The 17,652-nt window shown below is 47.7% G+C and overlaps 1 protein-coding gene across 2 annotated transcripts in view; it reads left to right on the forward strand.

The window, feature by feature from the left end:
• Nucleotides 1-16,958, forward strand: part of CCDC3 (coiled-coil domain containing 3) — a 129,248-nt gene extending 112,290 nt beyond the window's left edge. For both annotated transcript variants that reach the window (XM_064368432.1, XM_012456010.3), the window contains exon 3: nucleotides 14,629-16,958. In XM_064368432.1, the coding sequence (XP_064224502.1) occupies nucleotides 14,629-14,892 (264 nt within the window). In that variant the 3' untranslated portion in view covers nucleotides 14,893-16,958. The remainder of the gene's footprint in view (nucleotides 1-14,628) is intronic.
• The last annotated feature ends 694 nt before the right edge of the window (nucleotides 16,959-17,652 follow it).

Below are 17,652 nucleotides of genomic sequence, written 5' to 3' on the forward strand. Positions count from 1 at the left end.
CAATACACAAACATCAGTAGTATTTCTATGCACTAACAATGAAGTATCTGAAAAAGAAGTCCATAAAAACAATCCTATTTACAATAGTTACAAAATAACAACATACGTAGGAATAAACTTAACCAAAATGGTGAAACCACTGTACACTGAAAACTATGAGACACTGATGGAAAAAACTGAAGAAGATACAAATAAATGGGAAGATATCCTGTGTTCATAGAAGAATATTGTTAAAGTGTCTATGTATACTACCAGAGTGATCTACAGATTCAATGCAATCCCTATCAAAATCTCAGTGAGATTATTCACAGAAATAGAATCATACAATTCACATGGAGCTGCAAAAGACCTTGAATAGCCAAGCAATGTTGAGAGTAGGGGTGAGAGTATCATAATACCTGATTTCTATATACTATGGTGTTCCTATTTCTAAAGATAGACATCTACCGATGCAACAGGACAGAGTACCCGGAAAGAAATCCATGTGTACGGTCAATGGATTTTTGACAGAGATGCCAAGACACACAACGGGGACAGGACTGTCTCTTTAGTAAATAGTGCTGGAAAAACTGAGTATCCACATGCAGAGAATGAAATTAGGCCCTCATGTCACACCATATACAAAAATCTACTCAATGTTGAAATGCTTAAACGTAGACCTGAACCTGTAAAGCCATGAGAAGAAAACTCAGGGGCAGAGCTCCAGGACATTGGTCTGGGCAATCCTTTTGTGGGTGTGGCCACAAAAGCATAAGCAACCAAAGGGAAAAGATGCAAATGGGATCATATCAAACTGAAAAGCTCCTGCCCAGCAGAGTAAACGAGCAACAGAGTAAAAAGACAACCTACAAACTGGAAGAAAGTATGTGCAAACCACACATCTGATAAGGGGTTAATCACCAAAAGAAACTCAAACACGCAATAGCAAGAAAGCCAATAACCCGGTTAAAAAATGGGCAAAGGACCTAAATAGACCTCTAGGAAGACAGCATAAAAACGGCCGATAGGTGTATTTAGAAATGTTCAACACCACTCCTCAGGGACTTGCACATTAAAACGACTATGAGATAGTCATTTTAATGGATCTCCCACCCATCAGAATGGCTGTTATCAAAAGACAGAAGGTAAGTGTTGGTGAGGATGGGGAGTAAAGGGAACCTTTGTACGCTTGTTGGGAATGTAAATTAGTATAGTAATTATGGAAAACTGTATGGAGGTTTCTCAAAAAATTAACAACAGAACTACCGTATGATCCAGTAATCCCACTACTGAGTATACATCCAAAGTCAGTATGTCTAAGAGATATCTACACTCCCAGGTTCACTGCAGCATTATTTACAATAGTTGGGATAGGGAATCAAACTGAGTGTCCGTCAATGAATGAACGGATAAAGAACATGATGTGCCTATACTCAATGGAGTACTATGCAGCCTTAAGGATATACTGCCATTTGTGAATATTTACTAAGCCAGGCACAGATACCATGTGATCTTATTAATATTTATATGTAGAATCTAAGAAGCATGAACTAAAAGAAGCAAAGAGCAGAATAATAGTTACTAGAGACTTGGAAGGAGACACTGGAAGATGCTGGTTAAAGGGTGCAATGCTTCCGTTAGGAGGAACAATTCAGGAGACCTGAGGGACATCATAGACGCTACAGTTAGTAACAATATACTGTATATTTCAAAATTGCTAGAAGATTTTAAGTGTTCTTGCCACAATAAACGGTATGTGAGGTGACACATCTGTCAAAGTAGCCATTTCACAGTGTATACACATTTCACAACATTGTGTCGTACGTGTTCAATATATATGCATTTTGTCGATTTCAGTATTTTTAAAATGTTAAATATAGTATGTTTATAACCATGTTTATAGAAATGAAAGTTGTCTTTGAATGCTGAGATTAGAGGTGACTGTTTTTTCCATTTTTCATTAGCTTCCAATTTTCAAAACAGCATGAGCATATATTCGTTTTAGGAGTGTGTTATTTCACTCAGCAGTGACTCTGTAGAGGACTTGTTGTGTGTCATCAGGCACAGTATTAGGTACTACGGCTATGGCAGTAAAAGCGAGAGATACAGTCCCTGTGTTTTTAGTGCAGTGGAAGAAGAAACAAATTAGCCATTAATAAGGAAACTCGATCATGTGATAAGGGCCTGAAGAGAAGCAGGGTGATGAAACAGCCTTGTGAGGAGAGGTGACTTACGGAGTGCTGAGGGAACGCATCTGCAGAGGTGACACAGGAACCAGGATGAGAATGAACCTGCCTTGCAGAGTCATGAAATGGCCTTCCAGAAAGATGGAATAGCAAATGCTGAAGAGGTTGCTAGGAATAACTGTGGCCATTTATAGAACAGTTTAAATCAGACATATTTAAAATTCTCACTGATAATATCCATGTCACAGGGGCTGGCCACAACCACACACTGGGGATGATTCTGCAATCTTCTGCCTTCCACATATAAAATTTTGCCCTTGGCCAGCTGTGGTGGTAAACACCCACAATCCCAGCACTCTGGGCAGCTGAGGTGGGTGGATCATTTGAGGTCAGGAGTTCGAGACCAGCTTGGCCAACATGTTGAAACCCCGCCTCTACTAAAAATACAAAAATTAGCCAGGCATGATAGTGGCAGGCACCTGTAGTCCCAGCTATTCAGGAGGCTGAGGCAGGACAATCACTTGAACCCAGGAGGTGGAGGTTGCAGTGAGCCAAAATCACACCACTGCACTCCAGCCTGGGTGACAGAGTGAGACTCTTTAAAAACGTTTGCTCTGACTAGTTATTGAAACTTGCAAGTTTGCAAGGACTTGTGCCAGATATCAAGCCAGGAAGGACAGTCCTTGAATTGGCAGAAACACTTATCATTGTGCTTGTCATCTGTTGTTTATGGGTTTTCCAATAATATTTTTACCAAATAAAATATTAACTGAGAATTTATTTGGGGACACATGGCTATTGACTGAACCCGGCAGTATGTAGCAACAGCTACAGTCGACATTGAGTGGCTTTAAGCCTTACCAAATACAACATGGCTTTTCTCATTAATATTATCAGTATCTCTGCTTTAAAAAAGGAAAACAGCGACGTAGCCAGCAAGCGGGACAACCACATTTGAAGCAAGGTCTTGCTAAATTGCAAACCACAGCTCTTTACAATCCAAGGACACACAGCTCCAGGGCTGTCTCAGCTCCAGGGACACCTGTCTTGGTTCAGTAGCAGAAAAAAAGCCTGTGTCTGGGTTTGATAAATTCTCCCAAATAAACAGACTCTTAGCTGAAGCAGGCCCTGGATGTGGCTGTGTGGACAAGTCATCAGTCTCTGAGAAGTAAACACGAACGCGCTCACAGCTCGTAAATTCCCATCGCATTCCCCGGGAGTACGGACGGCCAGGAGCCCTTGGGGTTTTCAGCCATACTGAGGATACCAGGCACACACACCAGCCCTCAGGAGGAAAGTGGAGCCTGGCCCTTCACTGCCTTTTTTCAGTTGAAGAGCTGAAGACGGGCCATAATTGCCGAATACCCTAGAAGGTGAAAAGTGCCCCAGGACAACCCGCATCAGATTAGAGATGGGTCAGGCAGATGGCAGCAGTGGGGAGGGAGGAGGACAGCTGTGGCTCTTGGTCAGTTCCTGCCTAGGATCCCCCTCCCTGGGGGACCTGATACCCTGCACCGTCCATGGTTCCGCCTTCCACTCTCTGCAGCCTCGTTGCTTTGCCCTGACATCGGAAGGGAGGGCCTGACTTTAGAGCCCTTCCAGGACCAGGCACAGAGCCCACAGAGCAAAGGGTGAGCTTTGACTGGGCCAGTGACCGACTCTTCCCTTGGGCAATAGCAATGACCCAAGACATGAAGCTTGAAGAGCTGATGAGGGGCTCAGTGCACCTCACTCAGCCAGGGTTGGCACACCCACATTCCATGGCCAAGCCAAGAATAAGCATGGCCCCCAGGCACCCCACTGGCAGCCACCTGCCAACTGCTGGGCATGGTGGGGAAGAGGCAACATCATCAGGTCCTTTTTCCTTTCTCCCCCAGACCCCGGATGCCATGGAGGCGGAGCACTCACACATCAGAGGGCCGTGGTCACATCTTTATCTTTACAGAAATCTTGAGATTCCAGGGACCATGAAATGGCACTCTTCCTTCCCAGGGGAATGCCTACATCAGCCAGGCTGTGGTGGCCTTAAAGCCCTCCTGCTGTTTTTTCTTTTTTTTCTTTTGAGATGGGGTCTCGCTCTTGTTGCCCAGGCTGGAGTGCAATGATGCAGTCTCAGCTCACTGCAACCTCCACCTCCTGACTTCAAGCGATTCTCCTGCCTCAGCCTCCCAAGTACCTGGGATTACAGGCATGTGCCACCACCAGCTACTTTTGTATTTTTAGTAGAGATGGGGTTTCTACATGCTGGTCAGGCTGGTCTCGAACTCCCAACCTCAGGTGATCTGCCAGCTCAGCCTCCCAAAGTGCTGGGATTACAGGTGTGAGCCACCGTGCCCAGCCCCTCCTGCTGTTTTCCCAGGAGAGAATTAACAGGCTGTGACTGGCTATGGGCTAAGATACCCAAGGAGGCTTTGACTACACATGCAGAGGCATCCAAGGTCGGAAGATGTCTTTCAGATGCTGTAACTCACAGCACCATGACCGTCCAAGGTCACCAACTAGACGGAGCCTTGCATCAAGACCAGTGCCCCATCCACTATGATGTGGATGTTTTAGGAACATCTTCCTTTCCACTTCACCAGGACACCTTTTCTGCACTTACCATGGACAGTGGCCAGCATTAAGAAATCACAGTTCAAGGCTGGGTGCGGTGGCTCACGCCTGTAATCCAGCACTTTAGGAGTCTGAGGTGGGGGGATCACAAGGTCAGGAGATCGAGACCATCCTGGCCAACATGGTGAAACCCTGTCTCTACTAAAAAAAAAAAAAAAAATTAGCTGGGTGTGGTGGCATGTGCCTGTAGTCCCAGCTATTCAGGAGGCTGAGGCAGGAGAATCGCTTCAACGTGGGAGGTGGAGGTTGCAGTGAGCTGAGATAGTGCCATTGCACTCTAGCCTGGGCAACAGAGTGAGACTCTGTCTCGGAAAAAAAAAAAAGAAAGAAATCACAGTTCTTAGTCAGCAATCTGTGATTTCAGTACCCGTCCAGCCCTTGGTAGAAACATCTAGAAAAAGAATTGAGAATTGAAATCAGTATTCCATGACCTACTGTTTCCCAGGCTTCTTTGCATCAGACAAGAGAAAATATTTGCAAAACTCCCTGGGAAAAACACAGAAGGCTGCTTGTAACTGAGCAGCCTTGACATTCAGTCTTATAATCTATTCTTGCTGCATGTTGGATATCTCCACCAGAGTCCGATGAGATTTAGAGTAAAACAGAGAGGTTTGTTTAATGCCGGACCATTACATCAGAGAGAAAGCCATAGTATGCAGCCTTTCTGAACCTTAATTAACCAGAACCACCCATATGGTCCCCACGTAAACATCTCAGGAGATGAGTGTTCTGTAGACTCCACTTTGGGAAATCTTTGTATATTTATCTGAAGACATAGCTTTATGATCTCTGTAGAGGACTTAGCTAATAAACTCCCCTTTCCTCTGATGGCAGGGAATTCACCCAAGACAGCCGTGTTTACTTCTTTTTTTTAAGATGGAATCTTGCTCCATCACCCAGGCTGGAGTGCAATGGAGTGTTCTCTGTTCACCACAACCTCCACCTCCTGGGTTCAAGTGATTCTCCTGCCTCAGCCTCCTGAGTAGCTGGGATTATAGACATGCACAAACACTCTGACTAGTTTGTTTTCTGGTTTTAATCATGGGCCATTCAACAGGACTTAAGCCCTGGCCACTGAAGATCTTGCCCCCCTGCTTCCCATGTCCAGCTGCTACTACACTCCGCCTCTCAGCAGGGCTGGCCCGGGCCCCAGCTTCTGAAATGTGATCCTTCTCCTGCATTTACCCAGGTTTTCCATCATCTAGCATCTCCCCTCTAAGATGGATATTTTCTTTTCTCATCTGCGTCATGTCCCACAACTCTTATGGGATTCGATATGGGGATGTACAAAGCAACCTAGTCAGCAGGGGGCGGGCAGGTGGGGGCAGGCAGAAAGGAAGGTCAGGAGAATGCACCAATTTCAGGGTTCCTTAAAGCCAGCTCCCAGATCTTACCAGAACAAATAGTCAAAACTTTTTTTTTTGAGGCAGTCTTGCTCTGTCACCCAGGCTGGATGGAGTACAGTGGCACCATCTCGGCTTACTGAAACCTCCACCTCCTGGGTCAAGCGATTCTCCTGCCTCAGCCTTCTGAGTAGCTGGGAGTAGCGGTGCATGCCACCGCAACCAGTTAATTTTTGTATTTTTAGTAGAGACGGGGTTTTGCCATATTGCCAGGCTGGTCTTGAACTCCTGATCTCAAGTGATCCACCCACCTCAGCCTCCCAAAGTGCTGGAATTACAGGTGTGAGCCACAGCACCTGGCAAAACTAACTTTATTCCTGGGAAATGAGGCTTCACAGGAATGATGGTGAATCCAGCCCCTGCGTTAAAAGGTAGCTCCAGCTTCTTCACCCGTTGTCCATTTTCAAGTCCTTGAAAATGACTTGCTTCAATTTCAACCTGCATCCCTTCCTTTATCCCTTTATTAAGTGCTTACTGCATGCTAGGTGCTGGATGAAAGAATGAAAAGATGGAGCCCTTGTGTTCAAGGGACTCACTCTGGGAGAGAGTCAGGCTCAACAGTTAGGGACCCATGTGATAAACTTGACAGTGGAACCAGGAAAAGATGAAAGGGCTCTTCCTTATAGAAAGACTTCAGGAAGAACCAGGAAGGCATCACAGAGGAGGTGACTCTTGAAGCAAGACTTGGAGAATAAGAAGAATCAGTTGGTTAAGGTGTGAGTGGTGGGTGAGCAGAGACTTTCTAAGTGGAAGGAATTAGATGCACAAAACCACAGGCACTCACGAGGACCTAGCATGGTGAGGGAGGAGGAGTTCCAGCGGCAAAGCGCAAGTGAAAACCAATCACAAAAGCTCCGTGTGTCCTTTACCCTGCGCTAGGCACCGCATCAGATGCTTTACCCGAATCATCTGATTTCACCTTCAGAGCAGTTCTAGAGAAGAGGCATCATGAGGCCCATTGTATAAATGAGGAGACTGAGCCAAGACAGCTTCATTGACTTAAGCCCCACTGTCCGATGGTGGGGCTGAGTGGGCTCCCTGACCTGTGGACTCTAACAGGTATCTGGGTACGTGGAGTGTGGAGTTCTTTAAACCAGAATTCAATCCCAGAATTGCCTGACTCAGAATTCAACCCCTTCCTACGGATGCTGCCTCTTCCTAGGGAAGAGGCTGCTATGGCCCTTCCCAGCCAGGCCAGGCGCTGCCTCGTGGAAAGAGAAGTCCCGCCCCAGCCTCTGCCCTGACTCCACCTCTGCCCTCCTCTTCCCCATTTGCTTCCCCTCCAGCCACAGCCTGGGCATGAGCGCTTCCTTTGTTTGGGCTCTTGGCACCAGGGAGGCAGCTCTTTGGGCTTTGGGTGGAGCAGAGAACGAGCTGCCAAGCCACATGCAGTCATAGGCATCTCAGGTTGTCCCTCCAGAGAGTCCTCGGAAGAGCTGCCCTGCTGTCACTCCTGAGCTTTGGGAGTTTTTTCAGCAGCTCTGGGCATCCTCTACCGTGGTCCTGTCGAGTCATTCAGGAAACCATTCTGCGTGGACGTGGCTCCCCGCCCGCCTCCTCCAGATCTCTGTCTCTAAAAGGTTTCAGAGGATGGAGGAACAAAGCTGCATTTCCAACCTGTTTATGGAAAAGCCCAGCAGGCACTGTGGAGGATGTGGGTGGAGGCTCCTGGGCTTCCCAGCAAGCTCCCCGGAGTCCCTGAATCATGCAGATGATGAAGCAGTCTTGGCCTCTGCCCTCTACTGGGTCGGGAAACACAGCGCCATGCCAACTTTTCAGAATTAACCAACCACATGCAGGAGCAAAGCAATCCCTGCACACCCTTCACACAGAGTTGATGTTCCCAAGCAGGGAACAGGGGCAGGTTCTAGACTCATCCGTCCAGTGTCAAGGGATGCATTTTAGTAACAGTTGGTCAGTCATGTTGGGAAGAGCTGGTTTGTCAATTTCCACCTGGAGGTTTGAAACTGGCTGCAGTCTATTGAGATGGAGTCAATGGGAACTTTGACAATGATCATGGGGACCCTGAGCCATGACCTGGCAGCCAAAGCCATAATCACACACCAGTGCCTGAAAGTGGTGGGAAAGGGATGACTTGTGGGCAGTGAGGTTCTTGGGAGTCTCTGGCACCAGGTGTTTTTTTGGACCCTTTGCCCTTCATCCATTCTTTGCCTATAGACCAGCTGCCCTCCAAATCCATCCTCCATTGGCCTTGAGACCCTCTTGAGGTTAACATTCAGCATCTTTTCCTTATAAAGGGCAAGATGGTAGATATTTTAGGTTTTGTGGACCCAGCTGTTGCAGCTACTCAACTCTGCCATTACAGCACAACAGCTGCCACAAACAAAACATCAACAGATGTGTACAGCTGTGTTCTAATAAAACTTTATTCACAAGAACAGGCAGGGGGCCAGATGTGGTCCATAGGCCATCATTTCCTCATCACTGCTCTAGGTTTTCTTTTTCCTTCTCATTTTTGAATCCTGAGAACAGGAACAGTGTTAAAAAGGCAAGCTCTTCATCTGTGTTGTTGCTTTTGGACTGTTCGTCCCTTTTTTTTTTTTTTTTACATTTCAGAAAGTACACTTTGTCTTGTCCTCATAGGTGGTTATTTAAATTAAAAGCAGCTGTGAAAAGCAAGAATCCTTTTGCTGTTCGGTATGTCTGCCGCCATGAGATGGTAGTTTTTTAGAAACATGCTGTCTTTCTGTATAGCTTGATGCAAAGCTTGCTACACTGCAGAATAACTGGGGAGGCTTCCTGCACCATACAATGCCAGGCACAGGAGAATAAATGCATCTCCAGAATGAATGAACATATGGAAGCCAAAACGGTTGAGAAATAACAGAGGTGATTCTAGATGGTATCACGGATGTATTTCCTTAACCGCTCGAGATGTTGATTATGAAACTCTCTCACACCCGAGCTCCCTGAGGAAACCAGAAAACTGACAGGAAGACTTCAGGTGGAGGCCCAGGTGAAGAGGTCTCCATGGATTTGTCCTGTCACTGGAGACGGGTGACCAAAAAAGGCCACATTAAAGCCACTCAGTCTCATGGATGCAAAAGCACTCATCATGCCATTCCTCCCCCTTGGCCTGTGGTTTTAAGGATAGAGGGGGGACTAATTAACCTGAGACAGTCTTTTTTTTTTTAAGACAGGATTTTGCTCTGTGACTTAGGCTAGAGTGTAGTGGTGCAATCATGATTCACTGCAGCCTCGACCTCTGAGGCTCAAGTGATCTCCAGCTTCAGCCTCCCAAGTAGCTGGGACCACAGGTGTGCACCACTATGCCTGGCTATTTTTAAAATATTTTAGAGATGGGGTCTCCCTATGCTTCCTAGGCTGGTCTCAAACTCCTGGACTCAAGCAGTACTCCCACCTCAGCCTCCCAAGGTGCTGGGATTACAGGCGTAGGCCGCATGTCCAGCCCAGTGAGCCAGTCTTGCCTAATGAGTTAGTCCTCATGGCCAAGTCTAAGCACCAGATGCTCCCTCCTCCTGCTCCCGTGAAATACGCATGGGAAGTGTACAGACCAATGACCGGAAAATAGTCATGATAAAATGAAAAGGGAGAAAAAATTAGATAAGAAAACCGAGTAACAGCAGGGCTCCAGTTTTGTTTGAAATAGTTATCTATTCACACTTGTAGAAACAATACTAGGAAGAAATATATTACAGTGTCCACAGTGGCTGTCTCTGTAACACAGAATCATAGATGATTTTGATTTTTCTTTGTTTGGTCCCATATTTTTTTAAAAAAGTTTTTCTACAATCTATTTGTGCTTTGCTGCTTTCAAAAAGTGTTATTTTAGACAGATAAGGAAGAATGGATATCCCAGCCTAACTTCTGTCTTTTTGAAAATAAAAGAGCAGGCTCACTGGGCAATCTTCCCATCTGCCCTGAGGCAGGCATCCTGTTGGCCACGTGGAAACTTCCACACCACTGCCGGAGGTACCCAAGCACATGGGAGCTCTGGAGTGCTGCAGCCCTGAGCGGGGCCTGCCTGTGAGGAGTCTGTTGCTTTCTGGCTGCCCTGTAGGACTTTCTCCTTGGTTCTTCTTCCAATAAAATAGGGCAGTCCCTGTTTCAGCCTGACCTGGCCTTCCCCCTGCTCTTCTCAGTTTGCCAAAAAATACCACAAAGCAAAATGAGCAAACAGCTTATCTGGCCCATTTTTTTTTCTTTTCTTTTTTTTGTAAGCCATTTTAAAAGGAGATAGATTTCATTTGGAAAGCATTCCAAAGAAAGGAGCATTTCTTAAGCACACATTTTGGAAAGCACAGCTCTCCTCTAGAAATTCTGGCTTTCTTAAGAAACACAGGATTTTCTTTTGAGGTGATAGCTGGGATCCAGGAAGGTTCCATCGCCTCCATCCACAGTGGCTTGGTTATTTTATGACATTAGCCTCAACTCACACAATATAGGTTCTTGCTACTCAGAGGTACGGCCCACTTTGCTGCAGAGATACAGACCTGCCTGCTAAGGAGCCCTGTGCTGTGTTGGTCACGGCAGATACATTGCTAGAGTCCTCTGATGCCTTCTGTTCCTACTCAAATCCTACCCACATTAGAGACCATGAGGACCAAAGCATGACATGTTCGCTAAGGAACTCCACTCATCCCATCTGTTCTTTCCACATTCATCCTTGCTGGGGAATTTATTGTTCCCATCTCAGTGATACCTCCCCCTTCAGATACACACACAGCTGGGTCAAGGTCTTCCTTTGTCTGGGCTCTAAGTCTTGCTGGAGGTGAAATTCATCCTCTTGCTCCCCTGGAGAACAGCTGTGTCTATAATCGATGGCTGACTACGAAGTGTTGTGTCTTAGAACTTTTCTGAGACACAGTCTCACTCTGTTGCCCAGGCTGGAGTGCAATGGCGCGATCTCCGCTCACTGCAACATCTGCCTCCTGGGTTCAAGCAATTCTCTTGCCTCAGCCTCCTGAGTAGCTGGGATTACAAGCATGTGCCACTACTCCCGGCTAATTTTTCTATTTTTAGTAGAGATGGGGTTTCACTATATTGGCCAGGCTGGTCTTGAACTCCCAACCTCAGGTGATCTACCCGCCTCAGCCTTTCAAAGTGCTGGGATTACAGGCATGAGCCACCATGCCCGGCCAGAAAGAACTCTTAACAAGTGATCACTCATCCTCCTGTTTTTTTACGATTTGTAAGCGCAGCTTCTGAAGACCGTCATGGAGCCTGCCTTCACCTCCTCGTTCATGTTACATTCCAGTCACTAATGGGTTCTCTCCTTTCAAAATCTGAACAGGCAGCCCTGCAAAACCCCAGTCTCCTTGTTGTAACAGACTTTGCCTGGACTCTTTTGTCTTGTTGAAGAATCTACCATAACTTATAGAAAACTCATGACTTAAGGAGAGAGTGTCAATATACAGTTCTCAGCTGGTACTAGGCCATATTAAAGCCTAAGTTACATAGCTAATATCTATCCACAGACAGTAGAAATACTGCCAGTGCTCCCAGGAATTTCCTGTGCCCACCTTCTCATGTTTTATTTGGGTGGGGGGGTGTCTCATTTTGGACAGAAGAGGGCAGTATTGCACATACGGTCTCCCCTGTAACTGTGGCTTCCTGGGAGCCCAGTTATTTAATGACAGGTGTTATTAGAACATTCCACTTTGCTTTTTCTTAATTGTACGCCTAAAATGGCCAGGGCAGCAAGGATGCAAAGACCAACGTGAACCAAGCCTTCAAAAGCTTATTATCCCTGATTGCCAAGGGCCTTCAGGCACATTCTCCTAGTGCCCCCAGGTACTTGGTGTGTGGGTGTGAATAGCTAAAGGGTGCCATGGAAACTGGGGAGGGGACCCGTGACATACAGAGGGAGACCGGGTGGCAAGCATTGTGAAAGGGACTACAGAGGGCTTCCGAGATGGCCAGCAGGAGCTGGGGGAGAACAGCGCTCCAGGTGGAAGGAGGAGCCTCTGGGATGAGAAAGGGCTGATGTGCTGGAGGAGGAGCTGGGAGCCCGTGTGCTTTGGGTCGAAAGTGTGGGAACAGAAGAATGAACAGTAAGACTGGAGATGCTGGCTGGGACCAATCACACAAGTTAAAGGCTTTAGGAGATTTGACTCTGTCCTGTAATCATGGCTAACAGTGAACCTTTCCTGTGCACCAGGGCATAGTTCTAAACATTTTTCAAGTAAAACTCCAAATCCTCCCAGTGACCATGATTATCCCATTGAGAGTGGCCAGGTTTCCAGAGACAGATACTTGGGAATAGGACGTGCAGGTGTTTTCAAGAATGCTTCTGGGAACAACACCTGGGGAGGAAAGAGAGCCGGAACAGGTGGAGGCAGAAGTAGGCCTGTGATAGAGCCTCAACAAAGGCTGGAGCCTGCCCCAGGGCACCCTGCGGTGGGGACCACCCTTCAGAGATCTTCCAAGTTGGGATGAGAAGCCTTGGTGTTCACACACTTGGGTCAACCAGTCCTTAGATGCAGGTGCCCCGAAGAAGGGGGTGGGACCTTGGGCAGCTCTCTTTGGTCAGGCTTAGTGTCTGGAGACAGACACAGCTGAGGGCTGTCAGTCTGCCACACTCCAAGAAGCTGGGGAAATAAATCCTTTAGTACTGAAGTGGGTTCCGGCTAACGCAGCCCACAGTCCACTACTCTGAGTCTAGGAAGCTTGCCCAGGGTCACACCACTCGTCAGCGGAAGAGGCAGGACTGGAAACCAAAGCAGCCTGGCCTCAGAGTCTGACCTCTTAACCAATCACCACCATACTGCAGTGTAGACAGCGGGGCTCAATGGATTTCTAAACAGAGGAAAGTTGAGGCTCAAGTCTTCCTTTGGGAACATAGCTTTAGATGATGTAAAATGGGTGGGAGATTGGAGATGAGAATACCTCTTTTTATATATGCATGCACACACCTAAAGGAAATGCCAGCATTATTACCGTATTAATCCGTTCTCACACAGCTAAGCCGTACCTGAGACTGGGTAACTTATAAAGGAAAGGTTTAATGGACTCACAGTTTCGTATGCCTCGGGCGGCCTCACAATCATGGTGGAAGGCAAACGAGACGTGAAGTCACGTCTAACATGGTGACAGACAATGGCACGCTCAGGGGAACTGCTCTTTATAAAACCATCAGATCTCGTGAGACTTACTCACTATCACGAGAACAGCACGGGAAAAACCCACCCCCATGATTCAATTACTTCCCACTGGGTCCCTCCCACGACACATGGAGATTATTGGAGCTATAATTCAAGTTGAGATTTGGATGGGGACACAGCCAAACCTTTGACACACACAATTCAAAAAGCACAAATGTGAAAATCAATCTTCTTACTCCTGTCCTCTCTGCTCCCCAGATACTGCCATCCTTACCAGTTGCTTGTATATTCCCCCAGAGATAGTGTGTGCATATTTAAACAGACACAGATGGATACTACTTCACACTCTTGGCATCACACTGTCCACACTATTCTGAACAGCTTTTCAGTATGAACACCACTTAGCTATTGCTACAATACCATTCACACGGAGCTGCTTTGTTCCTTTCAAAACGGCAAAGCTTTGCATTGTATGGATTTACTGTAATTTATTGAACCAGACCTCTCTTGAGGGAAATTTTTGTTCCCAATCTTTTAATATAGCAAATAATGCCATATTTGTACATGTGGCGGCTTGCACATATGAGAGGATTTATATGAGATAGACCCAGTTACTAGATCAAGGAGTATATGCAGTTATTTTGACAGAGCCAAATTGGTCTTTACAGAAGTCAACACTCTACTCACTGTATGACAACACCTATTTTCCCAAATCCTGACTGCAATTTTGCCAATCTGTGAAAAATAGTAATTCACTGTGGCTTTCATTTGCTATTTATCTTATTACGAGCGAGGTTAAGTGTCTTTTCACACGTTTAAGAGATACTGATATTTCCTTTCTTGTGAACCATCCACACTGTGTGCTGGCCAGCCCAGCTGAAGGAAGCAAACGGAGCCCCTTTTTGCTGAAGGGAACCCCGCCTTCAGTTGGGCTGACCGACATTGATCAGTCTTTGCGGATGTAAGTGGCTCAGCCTTTGTTAATTAGGTTACTGACTCCCCCGTATCTGCGGAACCGTCCATCTCCTGCGTGCATTTCTGGTTTTGGTCTGTTACCAAAGCGGGGCTCTTTCCTTATTGCTATGCATGACAAATATTCAGAGTATCCTTTTAAAACGACATCTTCCAAGGAAGCCAAGTATGGAAAGCAAAACAAGAGCTCTATATTTGAGGCCAGGGTGGGATTCGCAGGGTGGGGGGCAGGGAATGTCACCGTCAAGGACATCCTGGGTTTATCCCTATCCTGGGGTCGGGGGTCTGGGTGTGTGCTGCTGTAAGCCCCCGGGAAGCTCCTGACTCCCCTGCCCCCAGGGCAGTTTCTGGGACTCACCTCCTCTCCCTGCGCGGTGTTTCTGTCTGCAGCTCCTGTGCTCCTCGGTGCAGAAGGCCCTGTTCGAGGAGGAGGACCACGTGAAGAAACTGCAGCAGAAAGTGGCCACCCTGGAGAAGCGCAACCGGCAGCTCCGGGAGCGGGTGAAAAAGGTCAAGAGGTCCTTGCGGCAGGCGCGCAAGAAGGGCCGCCACCTGGAGCTGGCGAACCAGAAACTCAGCGAGAAGCTGGCTGTGGGCGCGCTGCCGCACATCAACGCCCCAGGGCCCGTGCGCGCCCCCTACCTGCGGGGTTAGCGGGACGGGCGCTGCTGGGTGTGCGGGGCCAATCTTGGAGAATGAGTGAGGTTTTGTACATACATCTGTTTGAAGCGTTGTAGGAGTTTTCGTTTTTAATCACGCATTTGGTAGAGTCTAAATGGATAAAATGCAAGTCTTGCTTTCTCCTTGGGTGCTGCTCCTTCCTGGCCCGACCCCAGATGCAGTGCATGGAAGTCCAGAAGCAGCGGGACCCCTGAGTGCTGTGTGCTGGCCTGCAAGCGGCCAAGAAAGGGCCCTGATGGGGACAGAACATTTTAGAATCTCTAGTGTAAAAGACATCAAGGGGCTTAGCCTTTATTTCAGAAGAAAATCAGGGTGGTCCTCAGCTCCCCAGTCCAGGTCAACCATCAGTCCTGACGAGTGAGCTGAGCTAGTGCTGGAACCTGCTGGCGCTTCATCTTTGGAAGGGATTTGTGGCCTTGCAAAGCACCCAAGATGCCTGAAAATCAATGCGCGCAGGGCCTCCCTATCCAGCCAGCATTTCCCTTCCAGCTGAGGCAGGTAAAGTCTTAATGAGCTCATCACAGGGGAGGGAACTGAGGAGCAGGGCAGCTGGTAATTAAACAAGATAAATTACACCTGATTTCCAACACCAGCTACGAAGGATTGAAGATGATACCTATGGGTCGCGTTAACACAGGGGGCAATTGCCTTGATCAGCCTGTTGTGGGTCATCAAACTGCTTCCTAAATAGAGAGAACCTGAGCAGTATCTCAGCCACTGCTGTATTCTCCGTGTTTGCTCAGTAATTGTTTCCAATGTCTCTGAATTCACAGTGAGGTGCCCCAAGATGCTCTGAACTTCTGCAAAGACACCTCCTTACCTATTGGGATCATGTGACCTGACCTCACTCCCAGCCAGGCTCCCAAAGGGCCTGTTCCAAGATTCCAGTCTCTTCCTCTTTATGCAAACAACCCCCGCTCCCTGCCCCCAGCAACAAATCTTGTTTACTCCGATAGGAATATTTGTTCATCCTAGCACTTGTCCTGACGTCAATTCCTTACCCACCAAATCACTTCACCTTTCTGGAAAGAGAACTTTTAAGACAGTACTATAAGTAAAAATGAGAATATTCACTATACTTACGGCTCAGGCACATTTGACCAGTCCCAGCTGTGTGATTCAGAAGTCAACTGAGTGGCCCTCTCTTGGTTATCTTTTGATCGTGGCCTTTTAACCCAACAAGAGCCCTTCCCCGCTGTTCCAGCAGTAAAGGCTCCTGGCCCCTCATCAGGATCTGCTACCCAGGACCGCCCAGACACGGCAGGGTCTGGTGATGCTGTCTTCTGCAGTGGAAATGGCACGCACTGTCACATTTCCACTCTCCAGCCTTTAGAAAAGCTGGGTGCTTCTTGCACTAGCAGCCAGTCTGGGGAGATGCGTCTTCTTTTTTATTTTTTGAAGTGGAGGTTTGCTCTTGTTGCCCAGGCTGGAGTGCAATGGTGTGATCTCGGCTCACTCACCGCAACCTCTGCCTCCTGAATTCAAGAGATTCTCCTGCCTCAGCCTCCCGAGTAGTGGGGATTACAGGTGCGTGCCATCATGCCCAGCTAATTTTGTATTTTTTTTAGTAGAGACGGGGTTTCACCATGCTGGTCAGGCTGGTCTCGAACTCCCGACCTCAGGTGATCTGCCTGCCTTGGCCTCCCAAAGTGCTAGGATTACAGGTGTGAGCCACTGTGCCTGGCCGGGGAGATGAATCTTACGTCGCTTGAGTCTTGGTGGCAGGCTGCTGTCCAAGGAGGAGAAGTGTCTGCGCTGGACTGGACAGATTGGAGACTTTTACCTGAGGCACCCACGCGGCCAAGCTCTGCCAGCACTTCGTCAGCTGTGTTCTCCACAGTGTGGTGCAATCGCAGGTGCGTCTTCCAGTTTCTTCCTCCTGGGGACATTTCCACAAAGCAGGTTTGCTCCCCCCGCAAGGGATTGGCCAGCCTAAGGGCGATGTACAGCCCGTGCTTGGAGAACCGTGGAAGCTGCACCCCTCCAGGTGCTTTCTGTTCTGCTTTTCCAATAAATACGAACGGCGATTTCAACTACAACGGTGAGATGATGAGTGTTTCTTTTCGGTCAGGGAGATTTCAGGATTTCCAGCTTTGGCCTGGAAAAGTGATTTAGTTCCTTTAGGGGAATGCCTGTGAGTAGCACCTGTGGCATTGAGGCGCCTGAATTCAAGCCTGCTCTGCTGTCCCTGTCTGGATATGGCCTCGCCCCATCTCGCCCTGGGATTTCTGTGTCTCAGCACACCCGCAGAAAAGCAGTGTTTTCCTGCCTGGCTCCTCACCAGGGACAAGCAGCGACATTAATCAATGTGTTCAGAAAAGCACACTGAGACCTCCTGCCACAGGGGACTCCCCAGGTCCATGTTATCTGCTGCACTGTCATCCGCTGCTGCCCCGTCACCTGTTAATTGTAGGAATACATTACACTTCACACTCTAAGAACGATTCGGACCTTGACGCACAGTAGCCAGCCCGTCTGGGCACTATCTCTGAGATCCAGGCCATTCTTTAGTTTCCCTTTGTGGTGCAAGAAGCCCAAGAGACTTCCAAACTCACGTAATAACAGGAGCCAGGTAGAGTCTAGAATCTTCTAACTACAGTCCCCAGAAATCAAGACAGCAGCATGTGGGCCATAGCTAGCATGGGTTTAAATTCTTGACCTACTGGAGTTCGAGACCAGCCTGGCCAACATGGTGAAACCCTGTCTCTATTAAAAATACAAAAATTAGCAGGG

Source organism: Aotus nancymaae, unplaced genomic scaffold (assembly GCF_030222135.1).
Source record: "Aotus nancymaae isolate 86718 unplaced genomic scaffold, 86718_ANA_hifiasm-v0.15.2.pri h1tg000077l, whole genome shotgun sequence".
NCBI lineage: Eukaryota > Metazoa > Chordata > Mammalia > Primates > Aotidae > Aotus > Aotus nancymaae.